Here is an 18,985-nt window from a genome sequence, read left to right as displayed (position 1 = left end):
GGGATAGGATCAGGGTTGGTGGGTAGATGGTGGGGATAGGATCAGGTAGGATCAGGGTAGATGGTGGGGATAGGATCAGGTAGGATCAGGGTTGGTGGGTAGATGGTGTGGATAGGATCAGGTAGGATCAGGGTTGGTAGGTAGATGGTGGGGATAGGATCAGGTAGGATCAGGGTTGATAGGTAGATGGCGGGGATAGGATCAGGTAGGATCAGGGTTGGTGGGTAGATGGTGGGGATAGGATCAGGTAGGATTTGAGTTGATGGTTGGGATAGGATCAGGGTTGGTAGGTAGATGGTGGGAATAGGATCAGGGTTGGTGGGTAGATGGTGGGGATAGGATCAGGGTTGGTGGGTAGATGGTGGGAATAGGATCAGGGTTGGTGGGTAGATGGTGGGAATAGGATCAGGTCGTATTAGAGTTGGTGGTGGGGATAGGATCAGGGTTGGTAGGTAGATGGTGGGGATAGGATCAGGGAGGATCAGGGTAGATGGTGGGGATAGGATCAAGTAGGATCAGGGTATATGGTGGGGATAGGATCAGGTAGGATCAGGGTTGGTAGGTAGATGGTGGGGATAGGATCAAGTAGGATCAGGGTAGATGGTGGGGATAGGATCAGGTAGGATCAGGGTAGATGGTGGGGATAGGATCAGGGAGGATCAGGGTTGGGGGGTAGATGGTGGGGATAGGATCAGGTAGGATCAGGGTTGGGGGGGGGGGGATAGGATCAGGGAGGATCAGGGTTGGGGGGGGGGGTAGATGGTGGAGATAGGGTCAGGTAGGATCAGGTTTGGGGGGTAGGTGGTAGGGATAGGATCAGATAGGACATGTGCATAGCCTTTAAATAGACTAAGTATGCTAAATTAGCGTTGTTGGTTAATTTACTTGCCGCTCATCATCAGCTGGATAGGATGAAACAGGACTGGTTCTTTATAACAGTCATACAGGGATCAAGGAGAGCTACAATGACACTGAGAACAACGTTGGAAAGGGGTACAGTTGAATAAATCCTTGAGGATCTATTGGAATCAGATGTTCCCATAAAACTTTTTTAAAAATGCCACCAAACTGCAATAAACTGCACTAACTGCACTAAACTGCACTAAACTGCACCAAACTGCACCTAACTGCACTAAACTGCACTAAACTGCACCAAACTGCACCAAACTGCACCAAACTGCACCAAACTGCACTAACTGCACTAAACTGCACTAACTGCACTAACTGCACTAACTGCACTAACTGCACTAACTGCACTAACTGCACTAAACTGCACTAACTGCACTAAACTGCACCATCGACGCCAACCAGGGTCGGGGTCAAGTCCATTTACATTCAGGAAGTACACTGATATTACAGTTCCAGGGGAATTGAAACAAAATGCACCTGTGAGTGCTTTTAAAAATATATATATTTTTATCTGTTATTTTACCAGGTAAGTTGACTGAGAACACGTTCTCATTTACAGCAACGACCTGGGGAATAGTTACAGGGGAGAGGAGGGTGAATGAGCCAATTGGAAGCTGGGAATTATTAGGTGACCATGATGGTATGAAGGACAGATTGGGAATTTAGCCAGGACACCGGGGTTAACACCCCTACTCTTACGATAAGTGCCATGGGATTTTTAATGACCTCAGAGAGGCATTGTGCTGATCACAAAGGTCATGTCATGGTTAACAACAGATTATTATGGTTACCATCACATACACACACATACAGTACATGACCACTTACACACAAACCAATATTTGACCCCAAAAACACTGGACCGTATTCCCAACATTAAGAAATAGTGGGAATACACTACATGACCAAAAGTATGTGGACACCTGATTGTTGAACATCTCATTTCAAAATCATGGGCATTAATATGGAGTTGGTCCCCCTTTGCTGCTATAACAACCTCTACTCTTCTGGGAAGGCTTTCCACTAGATGTTGGAACATTGCTGTGGGAACTTGATTCCATTCAGCCACAAGAGCATTAGGGAGGTCGGGTACTGATGTTGGGCGATTAGGCCTGGCTTGCAGTCGGCATTCCAATTCATCCCAAAGGTGTTTGATGGGGTTGAGGTCATGGCTTCGTGTAGGCCAGTAAAGTTCTTCCACACCGATCTTGACAAACCATTTCTGTATGGACCTCACTTTATGCACGGGGGCATTGTCAAACTGAAAGAGGAAAGGGCCTTCCCCACACTGTTGCCACAAAGTTGGAAACCTAGAATGTCATTGTATGCTGTAGCATTAAGATTTCCCTTCACTGGAACGAAGGGGCCTAGCCCGAACCATGAAAAGCAACCCCAGATCATTGTTCTTCCTCCACCAAACTTTACAGTTGACACTATGCATTGGGGCAGGTAGCGTTCTTCTGGATCTGCCAAATCCAGATTCGTCCGTCGGACTGCCAGATGGTGAAGCGTGATTCTTCACTCAAGAGAACACGTTTCCACTGCTCCAGAGTCTTGGCATTGCGCATGGTGATCTTAGGCTTGTGTGCAGCTGCTCGGCCATGGAAACCCATTTCATGAAGCTCCCGGCGAACAGCTCTTGTGCTGAAGTTGCTTCCAGAGGCCGTTTGGAACTCGGTAGTGAGTGTTGCAACTGAGGACAGACGATTTTTACGTGCTACGTGTTCTGCGAGCTTGTGTGGCCTACCACTTTGCGGCTGATGTTTCCCCTAGTCGTTTCCACTTCACAATACCAGTAGTTACAATTGACCGTAGAAGCCATAGCAGGGTAGAAATTTGACAAATTGACTTGTTGGAAAGCTAGCATCCTATGACGGTGCCACGTTGAAAGTCACTGAGCTCTTCAGTACTGGCCATTCTATGGCCATTGTTTGTCTATGGAGATTGCATGGCTGTATGTTCGATTTTATACACCGGTCAGCAACGGGTGATGGCCGAAATAGCCGAATCCACTAATTTGACAGGGGTGTCCACATACTTTTGTATACATAGTGATGATTGAATAGCCCTTTCATTAGTGTTCTGCCTCAGTGTACCTATATAACGGGTGTTGAATAAAGATATGCCGTGTGATGTGTGTAATGTCTTTATTCATAATGTTTGGCGTTATCTATAGGGGGTCTGGCATGCCAACGTAAGGCACAACACAACGCAAAAAACACTCGACTGTATTCTGATAGAGATCCGTTTTTGGTGAACCATCTGACCATCTGACCATGGGATGTGGTTCACCCCACAAAAAAAACTCCGTTGCACATGTATTATACTCACCGTGGGGCAGGCTGCGGGGCGGGATAGGTGGGGCCATCACACTCCCAACGTGGGCGGACAGGAACGGCAGCACCTCTCTGGTGCCACTGTCCAGACTCCAGCTGCTGGGGGTGGTCAGGACTGGAGGGGAGAGAGGTAATGTAAATACGACCCTCTACTGTTCACACTAACATTAAGCTGCTGGGGGTGGTCAGGACTGGAGGGGAGAGAGGTAATGTAAATACGACCCTCTACTGTTCACACTAACATTAAGCTGCTGGGGTTGGTCAGGACTGGAGGGGAGAGAGGTAATGTAAATACGACCCTCTACTGTTCACACTAACATTAAGCTGTTGGGGGTGGTCAGGACTGGAGGGGAGAGAGGTAATGTAAATACGACCCTCTACTGTTCACACTAACATTAAGCAGCTGGGGTTGGTCAGGACTGGAGGGGAGAGAGGTAATGTAAATACGACCCTCTACTGTTCACACTAACATTAAGCTGCTGGGGGTGGTCAGGACTGGAGGGGAGAGAGGTAATGTAAATACGACCCTCTACTGTTCACACTAACAGTAAGCTGCTGGGGGTGGTCAGGACTGGAGGGGAGAGAGGTAATGTAAATATTTGGCTTTCTGATTCATAAGGTGTTTTATGTTTAATTCATTGGCAACGTGGGCGGTATTGGCAGAGTCATCATCATGAAGATTATCATCATCATCATCATCATCAATATAATCAACTTCATCATCATTACTGTTTTGATTTTTGCGTGATTTAAGAAAGCAATGTTATTTATATTAGTGTGGTCAATGTACTGTATTTGGGGGGGGGGGGGGGGGTTCATATGTATCGTTCAAATGGTTTATGTTGACTTACAGGAACAACCAATTACACATCAGTGTACCACACCGTAAAGGAGAACAACCAATTACACATCAGTAAACCACACCGTAAGGGAGAACGACCAATTACACACCAGTATACCACACCGTAAGGTAGAACGACCAATTACACATCAGCATACCACACCGTAAGGTAGAACGACCAATTACACATCAGTATACCACACCGTAAGGTAGAACGACCAATTACACATCAGCATACCACACCGTAAGGTAGAACGACCAATTACACATCAGTATACCACACCGTAAGGGAGAACGACCAATTACACATCAGTATACCACACCGTAAGGGAGAACGACCAATTACACATCAGTATACCACACCGTAAGGTAGAGCGACCAATTACACATCAGTATACCAGACCGTAAGGTAGAACGACCAATTACACATCAGTATACCACACCGTAAGGTAGAACGACCAATTACACATCAGTATACCACACCGTAAGGGAGAACGACCAATTACACATCAGTATACCACACCGTAAGGGAGAACGACCAATTACACATCAGTATACCACACCGTAAAGTAGAACGACCAATTACACATCAGTACACCACACCGTAAGGGAGAACAACCAATTACACATCAGTATACCACCTCGTAAGGGAGAACGACCAATTACACATCAGTATACCACACCGTAAGGGAGAACGACCAATTACACATCAGTATACCACACCGTAAGGGAGAACGACCAATTACACATCAGTATACCACGCCGTAAGGGAGAACGACCAATTACACATCAGTATACCACACCGTAAGGGAGAACGACCAATTACACATCAGTATACCACGCCGTAAGGGAGAACGACCAATTACACATCAGTATACCACACGTAAGGGAGAACGACCAATTACACATCAGTATACCACACCGTAAGGTAGAACAACCAATTACACATCAGTATACCACGCCGTAAGGGAGAACGACCAATTACACATCAGTATACCACACCGTAAGGTAGAACAACCAATTACACATCAGTATACCACACCGTAAGGGATAAATGTACAAGAGATGGTTACTACTTTCAATAAAGAAAAGGGCTTTAGTCATAGCAACAGGCTGGTGTTGACTGATAGAGCAGTCCTCTACTAATGATCCACAGTGGGACATCTACAGAAAGAAGATGAAGTGGATTTTAAACTAGCTGAAGTATTAGGAGGGTCTGTGAACTGACCACTAACTGTCTGAACAGATAAAACAGAGTACCAGCTTATGTTCTCAACGGGATTGAAAAAGACCAAAAACATGGGGTAAATTAGGACAGACTTACACCCTTTTAACATACTGAGTCCAGTCATACCAAGCTGTACTGACCTGGTTACATATCCACTACTGAGTCCAGTCATACCAAGCTGTACTGACCTGGCCTGGTTACATATCCACTACTGAGTCCAGTCATACCAAGCTGTACTGACCTGGTCTGGTTACATATCCACTACTGAGTCCAGTCATACCAAGCTGTACTGACCTGGTTACATATCCACTACTGAGTCCAGTCATACCAAGCTGTACTGACCTGGTCTGGTTACATATCCACTACTGAGTCCAGTCATACCGAGCTGTACTGACCTGGTTACATATCCACTACTGAGTCCAGTCATACCAAGCTGTACTGACCTGGTTACATATCCACTACTGAGTCCAGTCATACCAAGCTGTACTGACCTGGTTACATATCCACTACTGAGTCCAGCCAAACCAAGCTGTACTGACCTGGTTACATATCCACTACTGAGTCCAGTCATACCAAGCTGTACTGACCTGGTTACATATCCACTACTGAGTCCAGTCATACCAAGCTGTACTGACCTGGTTACATATCCACTACTGAGTCCAGCCAAACCAAGCTGTACTGACCTGGTTACATATCCACTACTGAGTCCAGTCAAACCAAGCTGTACTGACCTGGTTACATATCCACTACTGAGTCCAGTCATACCAAGCTGTACTGACCTGGTTACATATCCACTACTGAGTCCAGTCAAACCAAGCTGTACTGACCTGGTTACATATCCACTACTGAGTCCAGTCATACCAAGCTGTACTGACCTGGTTACATATCCACTACTGAGTCCAGTCATACCAAGCTGTACTGACCTGGTTACATATCCACTACTGAGTCCAGTCCTACCAAGCTGTACTGACCTGGTTACATATCCACTACTGAGTCCAGTCAAACCAAATGTGTGGTCGAAGATTACAACGTGGGAGAATGTGGTTAGGTATCCACCATAGTTGCTGGAAAGGACCATGTGGAAATAAAATATTTGAGCCAGTACAGTACAGTTTGGTTCTGCGAGAACAGTATAGTTTGGTTCTGCGAGAACAGTATAGTTTGGTTCTGCGAGAACAGTATAGTTTGGTTCTGCGAGAACAGTATAGTTTGGTTCTGCGAGAACAGTATAGTTTGGTTCTGCGAGAACAGTATAGTTTGGTTCTGCGAGAACAGTATAGTTTGGGCATGGAGAACAGTATAGTTTGGGCATGGAGAACAGTATAGTTTGGGCATAGAGAACAGTATAGTTTGGGCATAGAGAACAGTATAGTTTGGGCATGGAGAACAGTATAGTTTGGGCATAGAGAACAGTATAGTTTGGGCATGGAGAACAGTATAGTTTGGGCATGGAGAACAGTATAGTTTGGGCATGGAGAACAGTATAGTTTGGGCATAGAGAACAGTATAGTTTGGGTATGGAGAACAGTATAGTTTGGGCATGACTGAAACACAATACAACAGACTATAGAAGACTGAAACACACTACAACAGACTATAGGAGACTGAAACACACTACAACAGACTGAAAGACAACATACTGAGATGATAGCTAGGTCTACAGTACCTTTCTCTGCCACAGACAGGTTAGGGTCGCTGCAGGGCTTGCATGGACCAATCACCTGGTGGAACAACGCTCGCTGGAAGTTGGTTGGCTGGAGAAACAGAAAAGACATATCAGTCAACCAATAAATATATCAATCAAATGTATTTATAAAGACTTTTACATCAGCAGTCACAAAGTGCTTGTTCAGTAACATGGCCTAAAGCAAAAGCACAGAGGCCAGGCAATACTACCTAGAAGGAAGAGACCTAGAGAGGAGCCAGGCTCAGACAGGAGGTAATAATACCTAGAAGGAAGAGACCTAAAGAGGAACCAGGCTCAGACAGGAGGTAATAATACCTAGAAGGAAGAGACCTAAAGAGGAACCAGGCTCAGATAGGAGGTAATACTACCTAGAAGGAAGAGACCTAGAGAGGAACCAGGCTCAGAGAGGAGGCCCTTCCTCCTCTAGCTGCACCAGGCAGTATATCATAGCATTCCAATAAGAAGATCCGAGCCCGTATCAACAAAGCATCTCAAAGTGCTGATCTAGGATCAGGTCCCTCTGTCCATCGAATCTTATTCATTATGATCTAAAAGGTTAAACTCATCCGAGATCAGCACTCCTACTGTGAGACGGGATTGTGATAGAAGACGATAGGAATGGTGGGTCTACGGTACCTGTACCTGTCCGTTCTCAGTGATGTTGGGGTACATGGCGGAGCTGGGTCTCTCCCGGTGAGGAGGCAGCAGCATCAACATCTCACGGTTGTTCCGGTATTTCTCCGGCAGCGACGGGGAGCCTACCGCAGGGGAAGGGGACACAGAGGAGAACAGAGCATCAAGACTAGACATGAACACTAACATTGACAGCAATGTCTCAGTTTCGCTGCTCATTGCTAGGGCCCAGAGTTTTTCTTAATTTGCTCATGGCCAGGTCACTTTGTGAGGTCAACTCAAGAGTGAAAGTGCTAGTTGGTTTGGAGAGCTACTCCTTCAGTGGATTCAATGATAAACATCGTGCCATCGTCATCCAAAAAACAAAACGAGTCAATTAACTATTTAGTAGGCTAGCCTCCAGTGTGAATAAATAACCTACCTCTGATGCTGTTGGAGGAGTTGACCATCTGGGAGGGTGCTGAGTGGGTGGAGCTCAGGCTGGAGGAGGAAGGACTTGGCTGAGAGAAGAGAAAAGATACAGGAAATGACCTCGTATTCCTCGTGTTATACCTCCCGAAAAATAAATTCCCTGAGATACAGGAAATGACCTCGTATTTCTCATTTAATACCTAAATCTCTGGAAGGTCGAGTAACAGAGCAAAGCAGCAGATGCAGAATTGTTGTCGAGTTAACCAGTCAACACTTTAGTTTGGCAGAATCCTAATTTGACATACATGCCCACCCATAACTTCTTCTTAACAACTCTGGTGTCAATCATGAATTGGCAATGAGACATTTGTGCAAAAGAAAAGTGCACTTTCCATATCTCAAGTTAGGATTTTGTATTTTTTGGGGGGGGGCTCACATGGCTGAGAGTCCTGTCTGTGGGTACAGCAGGCACTACCCTCGCGTGGAGACAGACCTGCATACGGTAGACGTCCTCGGGGTGCTCCACCACCATGCCGTCCGTCAGGATCACCAGATTACCCGTCTCACTGGAGGTGTGAGAGGACAGTGAGGAGGACGAGTGGCGGATAGACCCCAGCAGATTCAGTGGACTGGGGGGGGGGGAGAGAGAGAGGGAGGGTTGGGGAGGGAGGGTGGAGTGGGGGAGAGGAGGGAGGGAAAAGGGAGAGGAGGAAGGGAGGTTGGAGTGGGGGAGAGGGGGAAGTTTGGGTAGAGGAGAAAGGGAGAATGATGACAGGGGGAGAGGGAGAAGAGGGTGAGAATGGGTGGGGTGGGGGAGAGGGAGGGGTATGAGGAAAGAGAGGGATAAAGTGTGAATGAATGAAAGAAATTGTGGTAGTGATACTGCTATAGTGAGACAGTCAGGCAGAGAAACAAAGAGTCAGAGAGAGAGTCAGAGAGAGAGAGTCAGAGAGAGAGAGTCAGAGAGAGAGAGTCAGAGAGAGAGAGTCAGAGAGAGAGAGTCAGAGAGAGAGAGTCAGAGAGAGAGAGTCAGAGAGTCAGAGAGTCAGAGAGAGAGAGAGTCAGAGAGAGAGAGAGAGTCAGAGAGAGAGAGAGAGTCAGAGAGTCAGAGAGAGAGTCAGAGAGAGAGAGTCAGAGAGAGAGAGTCAGAGAGAGAGAGTCAGAGAGAGAGAGTCAGAGAGTCAGAGAGTCAGAGAGTCAGAGAGAGAGTCAGAGAGAGAGTCAGAGAGTCAGAGAGTCAGGGAGTCAGAGAGTCAGAGAGTCAGAGAGAGAGAGAGAGAGAGAGAGAGAGAGAGAGAGAGAGAGAGAGAGAGAGAGAGAGAGAGAGAGAGAGAGACACAGAGAGAGACACAGAGAGAGACACAGAGAGAGACACAGAGAGAGACACAGAGAGAGACACAGAGAGAGACACAGAGAGAGACACAGAGAGAGAGAGAGACACACAGAGCGAGAGAGACAGAGAGAGAGAGACACAGAGAGAGAGAGACAGAGAATAGAACGAGACAGCGGTGACAGGGCAGTGAAGGATGATGTATGTTGTGTTTGTGTCGGAACTCGTGAGAACACTGAGAACAAAATACCAGTGGGGGTCGAAGAGAAAGGCCGGGAGGAACCTTGGCAGATTGTGTTTGCGTGTGTATGTGTGTTATACGTGTGTGTACCAGTGTGTGTGTGTGTGTGTGAGTGACCATACCTGTGCCTGTGCATGACTTTGAAGCTGTCGGGGCTCATGGGGCTGTGCGTAGCCAGGATGCCTCTCGGGGTACTGGCACCAGAACAGGCAGGACTCAGCTTGTCCAGCCCTGGCAGACCCTGAATGGACACAGAGGTTTCTCAATATTCATACTGTGAGGAGACTGTCATTGTGGAAAGGAGTTAGAAGTGTGTCATCTCCTATGAGGGGCTGGACAGGGGACAAAACACACACTCACACAGTGTGTCATCATAGTACGGAGCGATTTCAATGCCGAAAGAAATGTTATTTGAATTAAATTATTTTATATTTCTATATTTACATTTAAATTAAATATTTTATGAATTTGTGGTGCACAAAAAAAATTGAACTTTTATTTCATGATTTGAACCTGAATCAAATTAATATTGCATTCAGTTTGACAATTTAATGAAATATTACAATTCAATATTTATACATTCAGCATGGTAGATATTGCATACATTTTCTGTGAAACTATAAATTCAAGCATATTCAACATCTCAGATTCAATTTTCAGATTCAATACCCCTTTAAGAGATGCCTGAAAAAAGCCACTTACATAGAGACTGCTCCTCATCATTTGGAACTGGTCTATTAGTTTCTTGTGCAGGGGACGCATTTCAGGGTGCACCAGCTTGTCATGGACCGCAAGCCCCGCCCCCAGGATGTGAACCTACAACAGCAGATATTTGAACAAACAAACTTGGTTAATTGCCAGGTTTCAACAAATTACTTTACTTTAAAAACATATTTAGATACAACACTTTTACCAAATTGCTTTAACTCAGCCACAACATACTAGAATATAATGTTGTGCATTCACTGTTCACACAAAGAGACCACATTAGATAAGGCAGTTGGTAATGCTGCCATACCGGACCAGAGAAAACTCCAGTCTCTGCTGCCATACCGGACCAGAGAAAACTCCAGTCTTTGCTGCCATACCGGACCAGAGAAAACTCCAGTCTCTGCTGCCATACCGGACCAGAGAAAACTCCAGTCTCTGCTGCCATACCGGACCAGAGAAAACTCCAGTCTCTGCTGCCATACCGGACCAGAGAAAACTCCAGTCTCTGCTGCCATACCGGACCAGAGAAAACTCCAGTCTCTGCTGCCATACCGGACCAGAGAAAACTCCAGTCTTTGCTGCCATACCGGACCAGAGAAAACTCCAGTCTTTGCTGCCATACCGGACCAGAGAAAACTCCAGTCTCTGCTGCCATACCGGACCAGAGAAAACTCCAGTCTTTGCTGCCATACCGGACCAGAGAAAACTCCAGTCTTTGCTGCCATACCGGACCAGAGAAAACTCCAGTCTTTGCTGCCATACCGGACCAGAGAAAACTCCAGTTTCTGCTGCCATACCGGACCAAAGAAAACTCCAGTTTCTGCTGCCATACCGGACCAGAGAAAACTCCAGTCTCTGCTGCCATACCGGACCAGAGAAAACTCCAGTCTCTGCTGCCATACCGGACCAGAGAAAACTCCAGTCTCTGCTGCCATACCGGACCAGAGAAAACTCCAGTCTCTGCTGCCATACCGGACCAGAGAAAACTCCCGTTTCTGCTGCCATACCGGACCAGAGAAAACTCCAGTTTCTGCTGCCATACCGGACCAGAGAAAACTCCAGTTTCTGCTGCCATACCGGACCAGAGAAAACTCCAGTCTCTTGTTTAAGGTGTTTCGCTCACCTGTTCCTGCATGAGGTCTTTGAGAGAAGTGATCTTCTCTGTGTCCTCTGTGTGACTGCCGATGTACTCCTTATCAAAGAAGGCCTGGGGGAGAGACAAGACCCAAAACAGGAAGTGATGAGACAGCCAGCGAATCGACAACCAACCAGAGTAGAGGGCAAGCAAAAACGTACATGAACATTTCAGGAGATGGAAGTACAACTCTGGATAGGATTAACATTTTACTTTTTTTGTTTTTAAGGAAAGACAGAGTGCAACCTACTGCAATATCATGTCGAATAGCTTGTGTGAGCAATGAAAAAGTATGAGAGAATTCCTTCAGCCATGGTTTCATTACCTCCTGGTATCTAGCGATGCCCCCGTTGACGGCAGCGTCAATGACCCCATTGAGACACATGGAGAGCAGGTTGATGTTGCCATGGAGCTGCTTGTGTTGGTACTGGCTGATCAGGGTCCGCAGCTCATGGTTCTTGTTCTCCACCACGTAGATGGCATTCTCCAGAGGACTCACCTCAATCTGGTAAAAACACAATAGAAGTACTGTAACAGTGCATTTTTGGACTTGGTCTAGTGGCAGTGCTGCCACCACCAAAATATAACAGCCCTGAAGACTGACGTTCAATAAGAAGAAAAATGAGAAGAAAAAGAATACAATAGGCAATTTGCTTTCATGTTACATTACGTTATCCTACATTATGCTACGCTATGCTACCCAATGCCATGTTATATTAGTGTAACGACCCTGCGTTTATAAGCGCGGAAATCGACTCTACCGCACGAGCATGCTTTTACGGCACAGTCGATAGCGCGCCGGACCTCGGGCTAGAAGGTCGAGGGTTCGAGACCTGCTCCCTGCCGTTTCATTACACGGTATGCTGCCCAATGCCACGTTATATTATGTTACGTTATTCTACGTTATGCTATGCTATGTTATGTTACGTTATGCTATGCTATAAAATGCTACGCTATGCTACGTTACGCAACATTACATTACGCTATGCTACGTTCTGTTATGTTACGTTATGCTACGTTACATTATGCTATGTTATGGTATGCTATGTTATGTTACGTTATGCTATGCTATGAAATGCTACGCTATGCTACGTTACGCAACATTACATTACGCTATGCTACGTTATGTTATGTTACGTTTTGTTACGTGATGCTACATTACGGTGCCTTGCAAAACTATTCACCCCCTTGATGTTTTTCCTATTTTTCCTTTTTTTTCTCCTACGTTTTTCCAACCTATAATTTAAATAGATTTTTATTTGGATTTCATGTAATGGACACACACAAAATAGTCCAAATTGGTGAAGTAAAAAAAAAAAAATGTTTTAAAAAAAGTTCTAAAATATGAAATACGGAAAAGTGGTGCGTGCATATTTATTCATCCCCTTTGCTGTGAAGTCCCCTAAATAAGATCTGGTGCAACCAATTACCTTCAGAAGTCACACAATTAGTTAAATAAAGTCCACCTGTGTGCAATCTAAGTGTCACATGATCTGTCACATGAGCTCAGTATTTATCTGTTCTGAAAGGCCCCAGAGTCTGCAACACCACAAAGCAAGGGGTACCACCAAGCAAGCGGCACCATGAAGACCAAGGAGTACAGATCAGGGTTGGGTTAAAAAAAAGAAACCTTGAACATCCCACGGAGCACCATTAAATCCATTATTAAGAAATGGAAAGAATATGGCACCACAACAAACCTGCCCAGAAAGGGCCGCCCACCAAAACTCACGGATCAGGCAAGGAGGGCATTAATCAGAGAGGAAACAAAGAGACCAACGATAACCCTGAAGGAGCTACAAAGCTCCCCAGCAAAGATTGAAGTATCTGTCCATAGGATCACTTTAAGGCGTACAGACCTGGGCTTACGGAAGAGTAGCCAGAAAAATACCATTGCTTAAAGAAAAAAATAAGCAAACATGTTTAGTGTTCACCAAAAAGGCATGTGGGAGACTCCCCAAACATATGGAAGAAGGTACTCTGGTCAGATGAGAATAAAATTGAGCTTTTGGCCATCAAGAAAAACACTATGTCTGGCGCAAACCAAACAGCTCACATCACCCCGAGATTATCATCCCCATAGTGAAGCATGGTGGTGGCAGCATCATGCTGTGGGGATGTTTTTCATTGGCAGGGACTGGGAGACTGGACAGAATTGAAGGAATGATGGATGGCGCTAAATACAGGGTAATTCTTGAGGGAAACCTGTTTCAGTCTTCCAGAGATTTGAGACTGGGACGGAGGTTCACCTTCCAGCAGGACAATGACCCTAAGCATACTGCTAAAGCAACACTTGAGTGGTCTAAGGGAAACATTTAAATGTCTTGGAATGGCTTAGTCAAAGCCCAGACCTCAATCCAATTGAGTATTTGTGGTATGACTTAAAGATTGCTGGTAGAACCAGCGGAACCCATCCAACTTGAAGGAGCTGGAGCAGTTTTGCCTTGAAGAATGTCAAAAATAGGCATGTTGAGGGCCTCCCGGGTGGCGCAGTGGTCTAGGGCACTGCATCGCAGTGCTAGCTGCGCCACCAGAGTCTCTGGGTTCGCGCCCAGGCTCTGTCGCAGCCGGCCACGACCGGGAGGTCTGTGGGTCGACGCACAATTGGCATAGCGTCGTCCGGGTTAGGGAGGGTTTGGCCGGTAGGGATATCCTTGTCTCATTGCGCTCCAGCGACTCCTGTGGCGGGCCGGGCGCAGTGCGCGCTAACCAAGGGGGCCAGGTACACGGTGTTTCCTCCGAAACCTTGGTGCGGCTGGCTTCCGGGTTGGAGGCGCACTGTGTTAAAGAAGCAGTGCGGCTTGGTTGGGTTGTGCTTTGGAGGACGCATGGCTTTCGACCTTCGTCTCTCCCGAGCCCGTACGGGAGTTGTAGCGATGAGACAAGATAGTAATTACTAGCGATTGGATACCACGAAAATTGGGGAGAAACTGGGATAAAAAAAAAAATAATAATAAAAAAAATCGGCATGTTGTGTAAATCAAATGATACAACCCCCCCCCAAAAAAATCTATTTTAGTTCCAGGTTGTAAGGCAACAAAATAGGAAAAATGCCAAGGGAGTGAATACTTTCGCAAGCCACAGTATGTTATGCTACGCTATGTTATGTTATGTTATGTTACACATCCTCATTACAGCATGTGACAGATTTTTAGCACTTATTTTCATCTGCTGTACAAAAGCAGGTCATCGGTAACACAGTGGCACTGATATCCGTCATTAGTGTATAGCTACGTTTCCCAAACTCGATCCTGTGGACTCCAAGGGGTGCACATTTTGCCCGAGCACTACACACCGGATTCATAATAATCAAAAGGTTGATGATGAGTTTGGGAAATGGTGGTGTATAGTGTTACTCACCAGCTCTCTCTTCTCCACCTCAAACCAGCGGGAAATACCAGGAAGAGGATGTGTCAGGATCAGCGTAGTCCTCTCGATCCACAAGCTCTTGAACTCGTTCTCTCGGTCTTTGGATCCTTTGTGGAAGGGCCGGTCGTAGCGAAAGCGGCGCACGTTGTTGACTCGGTAGAAGCTCTTGATGCGGTCTGGAACCCGGTCCATCTGGAGAACGTTGACGTTCTCGGGTACCGCTGAAACAGCGTAGATCTGGAGGTCTGAGGGGTGGCGTGTGAAGGAACACGGTTCGGGTGGAAGGCAGGTTTTTTGGGGAAGGCATAGGGACACGATCACATACACATTATGCACATACACATTATGCACACACACACACACACACACTAAAGCTCCGGTTTCCAACTTTATTGTGGAAGGATACACTGGGCGTCACACTGTAAAATGGCCTCATCTGGTTGGTTTGGGTGTTGCATGGCAATGGCTTGTGGGAATTCTCCCAGCATCCTTTGCTGGAAGGCTTCTAAACGTTCGTAGTCATGACCACGGCAGACAAACTCCTTGTTCTGTTAGGGGACACATCCTGGGATGAGTAAGAACTAGAATATTCTGAACAGAATAATATTCGCTCTATACAATATGAGTCTCAATAAGAACTAGAATATTCTGAACAGAATAATATTCACTCTATACAATATGAGTCTCAATAAGAACTAGAATATTCTGAACAGAATAATATTCACTCTATACAATATGAGTCTCAATAAAGAACATAATGTTACTTATCTCATTCAGTGGCAAATTATAAGGACATTGATTGTATCTCAAATTACACTCTATTCCTTATGTGGTTCTGGGCAGAAATAGTGCACTATCTAGGGTAGGCTATCGAGTTTCATTTGGGATTTTACCTATGCAGTAGGATTGACTTACTCTGGCCAGAACAGAAGTAGTGCACAACATAGGGAATAGGGAGTCATTTGGGATGTGGCCTAAATAAGTAGTGCACTATAAAGGGAATAGGGTGTGATTTGGGATGTGGCCTAAATAAGTAGTGCACTATAAAGGGAATAGGGTGTGATTTGGGATGTGGCCTAAATAAGTAGTGCACTATAAAGGGAATAGGGTGTGATTTTGGATGTGGACTAAATAAGTAGTGCACTACAAAGGGAATAGGGTGTGATTTGGGAGTATGGATTGACTCACTCTTAGGAAGAAGGGGAACTTGCGTCCGTAGAAGCCCACCCTGAAGAACTCTGGCTCTAGACGCTGCTGCTCCATGATGTTGTCATAGTACGCTGCCTCCATTTTCTGACAAAACAAAAGTCTGAATGCTCCATTTTCTGACAAAACAAAAGTCTGAATCCTACATTTTCTGACAAAACAAAAGTCTGAATCCTACATTTTCTGACAAAACAAAAGGCTGAATCCCACATTTCTGTGCAAATCTCCCTTTGACATTTGGTGAAAATCTGGGTCATGAAAATCCACAAACATCAGTCATGTACTACATCTAATTACCCTTATCCAGCTGAGGCTTTGGTAGTCGTATAAGGTCTCATACTGGTAAGCCAGCTCTCTGCACAGCGGTATCCCATACTCCCAGCACTGAAGAAACACACAGTTAATCAGTAATTAGTTTGTTTTCAATACGGACAAATATTGCTATAGCTGTTGGTTCATGAGTTAATGGGTTGATTGATTGATTGATTATGAGAGTAAACGATTGATAACACTTTAGTGTTCCATTGTGTTCTTCCACCTACCTTGCCCTTGTTGAAGTAGTTGATGACCTTACGACAGAGGCCCTCTTTGCGATGCCACTCGCTCTGGCCTGGGTAGTGTAAGAACTCCCTCAGAGGCCTCTCCTCCCAATGCAGCAGCTCCCAGTACAACAGCAGAGTGAACGCAGCCTCTGTAGAGTAATGTTCAGACATATAGTGTCTATACATCATAGTGAACAACATATAGTTGGGTGGTGGAGGAACTCCCTCAGATTGATAGTACAGTTCTAGGGACCAAACCCAGCAGGGAGAACTCAGCCTCTCTAGAATTATAGAAAGAGAGTCACTAGAAGGGACATTCCGGCGACCATATTGAGTGTACCTATGCAGATGTAGGATCTTAATAACCTGTTGAGGCTGGGGGCGCTGTTGTCACTATTTATGGTAATCGTGTAATTTTTGAAACGGCTTCCTACAAAATTCTTGATCGTACAATATGCATATTATTATTATTATTGGATAGAAAACAGTCTATAGTTTCTATAGGAGTTGAAATTTTGTCTCTAAGTGGAACAGAACCCATTCTACAGCAATTTCCCTGACATGGAGTCAGATTTCAGAAATTTTGGCCACTGTTCTGGAGTCAGTTTTAAAGCCAATGTTATTCCTATGAGTATACGGACACTGCTTACGTCTTCCCCTGGATGCCTTTACGTGATGACGATTTGAATGGGGTCGATTGCGTGTTCACAGGCACTATAAATTAAAAAACCCTGTAGCTAGTAAGTCTTTTGCAGCTGCGTCATGCGCGTGGAGGACACCGACCCGCACCTGTTCCAAGCATTAGTGTTGGGAGTAATCTTTCTCCGGTCATGTTAAGACTCGTTATAGGAGTTAAAAACATCATAAGGTAGTTAATTTAAAGCGTTTTATAGCAATTTATATCCGTTTAGTGCGATTTTGGGACATTTATTTCTGAAACGCTGTGAATCGCTGGGCACGCTTCCAGTTCATGCTGAACGCAGTTGGCATTTCCACATGGCAAGAGGACAGCTTTCCACCAAAAGAGGATTAGACCCAAGAAAGGATCCTTTGCCCAAGATACTGATGGAAGAACAGCTCAAAGTAGGAAATTTTTATTATGATAAATCGTGTTTCTGTCGAAAAATGTTAGTGGCTTAGGACGCCATGTTTTTTGACGTAGCTTCGCTTGGCGCAAACTGTATTGAAAAGTAAGGATAATTTAAAAAATGTAATTCCGCGATTGTATTAAGAATTAAATTGTCTATCAATCGCTGTCCACCCTATATTTTTTAGTCACGTTTATGAGTATTTATGTATACGAGTAGATCACTGTCTAATATGGCGCACGGACATTTTCTCACCAGCTGGGCTACTTTCCCCATTGTCTAACCATGATTTTGGTGGCTAAATATGCACATTTTCGAACAAACTGTATATGCATGTTGTAATGTGATGTTACAGGGGTGTCATCTGAAGAATTCTGAGAAGGTTAGTGAAAAAAATAATATATTTTGGCGATGTTTACGTTATCGCTCACTTTGGCTAGAATTAATGCTGGGGTAATGTTTGCACATGTGCTATGCTAATATAACGATTTATTGTGTTTTCGCTGTAAGACACTTAGAAAATCTGAAATATTGTCTGTATTCACAGGATCTGTGTCTTTCGATTAGTGTATGCTGTGTATTTTTACGAAATGTTTGATGATTAGTAAGTAGGTAAACACGTTGCTCTATGTAGTTATTCTAGTCCATTTGTGACGGTGGGTGCAATTGTAACCTATGCCATCTACCTGAAATATGCACATTTTTCTAACAAAACCTATCCCATACCATAAATATGTTATCAGACTGTCATCTGATGAGTTTTTTTCTTGGTTAGGGGCTATAAATATCTTAGTTTAGCCGAATTGGTGATAGCTACTGGTGTTGGTGGACAAATAAAAGATGGTGGATTATGCTAATGTGTTTTTAGCTAATAGATTTACATCTTTACATATTGTGTCTTCCCTGTAAAACATTTTAAAAATCGGACATGTTGGCTGGATTCACAAAATCTGTGTCTTTCATTAGCTTTATTGGACTTTAATGTGTGAAAGTTAAATATTTAAAAAAAAAATTGTTTTTAAATTTCGCGGCTCTGCCTTTTCAGTGGGGGTGGGGGGGGAGTGCCGCTAGCGGCACCCTCATCCTAGACAGGTTAATTTGAGCCAGTTTGCTGCAGCAGGAAAGTCAATATTATGTGGATTATAATTAATGGATATTTTTGTAAGGGTTGATACATTGATCATTAGGGCAAATCAAGTCTGACATTTTGAAGTGAAAATTACCAACTTTAAAAGTATTTTTAAACCTCAAATAAACTACAAGTTACATTTCCTGTTGTGTAGGAAAATTCTCAGCAACAAAATAGTGATCAAATGAA

At 44.8% G+C, this 18,985-nt stretch overlaps 1 protein-coding gene across 19 annotated transcripts in view; it reads right to left on the bottom strand.

Annotated features, from left to right (window-relative positions):
• Positions 1 to 18,985, bottom strand: part of LOC129815762 (dedicator of cytokinesis protein 3-like) — a 400,044-nt gene that overhangs the window by 10,854 nt on the left and 370,205 nt on the right. For 8 of the 19 annotated variants that reach the window (XM_055869854.1, XM_055869858.1, XM_055869859.1 and 5 more), the window contains 14 exons: positions 16,580 to 16,728; positions 16,335 to 16,421; positions 16,020 to 16,124; positions 15,238 to 15,379; positions 14,823 to 15,076; positions 11,788 to 11,967; positions 11,451 to 11,534; positions 10,319 to 10,432; positions 9,739 to 9,857; positions 8,482 to 8,674; positions 8,057 to 8,134; positions 7,638 to 7,763; positions 6,981 to 7,068; positions 3,241 to 3,360 (listed from right to left, as the gene is read on the bottom strand). In XM_055869854.1, the coding sequence (XP_055725829.1) occupies positions 3,241 to 3,360; positions 6,981 to 7,068; positions 7,638 to 7,763; positions 8,057 to 8,134; positions 8,482 to 8,674; positions 9,739 to 9,857; positions 10,319 to 10,432; positions 11,451 to 11,534; positions 11,788 to 11,967; positions 14,823 to 15,076; positions 15,238 to 15,379; positions 16,020 to 16,124; positions 16,335 to 16,421; positions 16,580 to 16,728 (1,839 nt within the window). Of the gene's footprint in view, positions 1 to 3,240; positions 3,361 to 6,980; positions 7,069 to 7,637; positions 7,764 to 8,055; positions 8,135 to 8,481; positions 8,675 to 9,738; positions 9,858 to 10,318; positions 10,433 to 11,450; positions 11,535 to 11,787; positions 11,968 to 14,822; positions 15,077 to 15,237; positions 15,380 to 16,019; positions 16,125 to 16,334; positions 16,422 to 16,579; positions 16,729 to 18,985 lie in introns of all 19 variants that reach the window. The other 11 variants (XM_055869855.1, XM_055869866.1, XM_055869863.1 and 8 more) reach the window with 8 other exon arrangements.

Source organism: Salvelinus fontinalis, chromosome 18 (assembly GCF_029448725.1).
Source record: "Salvelinus fontinalis isolate EN_2023a chromosome 18, ASM2944872v1, whole genome shotgun sequence".
Taxonomy (NCBI): domain Eukaryota; kingdom Metazoa; phylum Chordata; class Actinopteri; order Salmoniformes; family Salmonidae; genus Salvelinus; species Salvelinus fontinalis.
The sequence above is the reverse complement of the archived record's forward strand: the minus strand, read 5'-3'. Positions and strand labels throughout refer to the sequence as shown.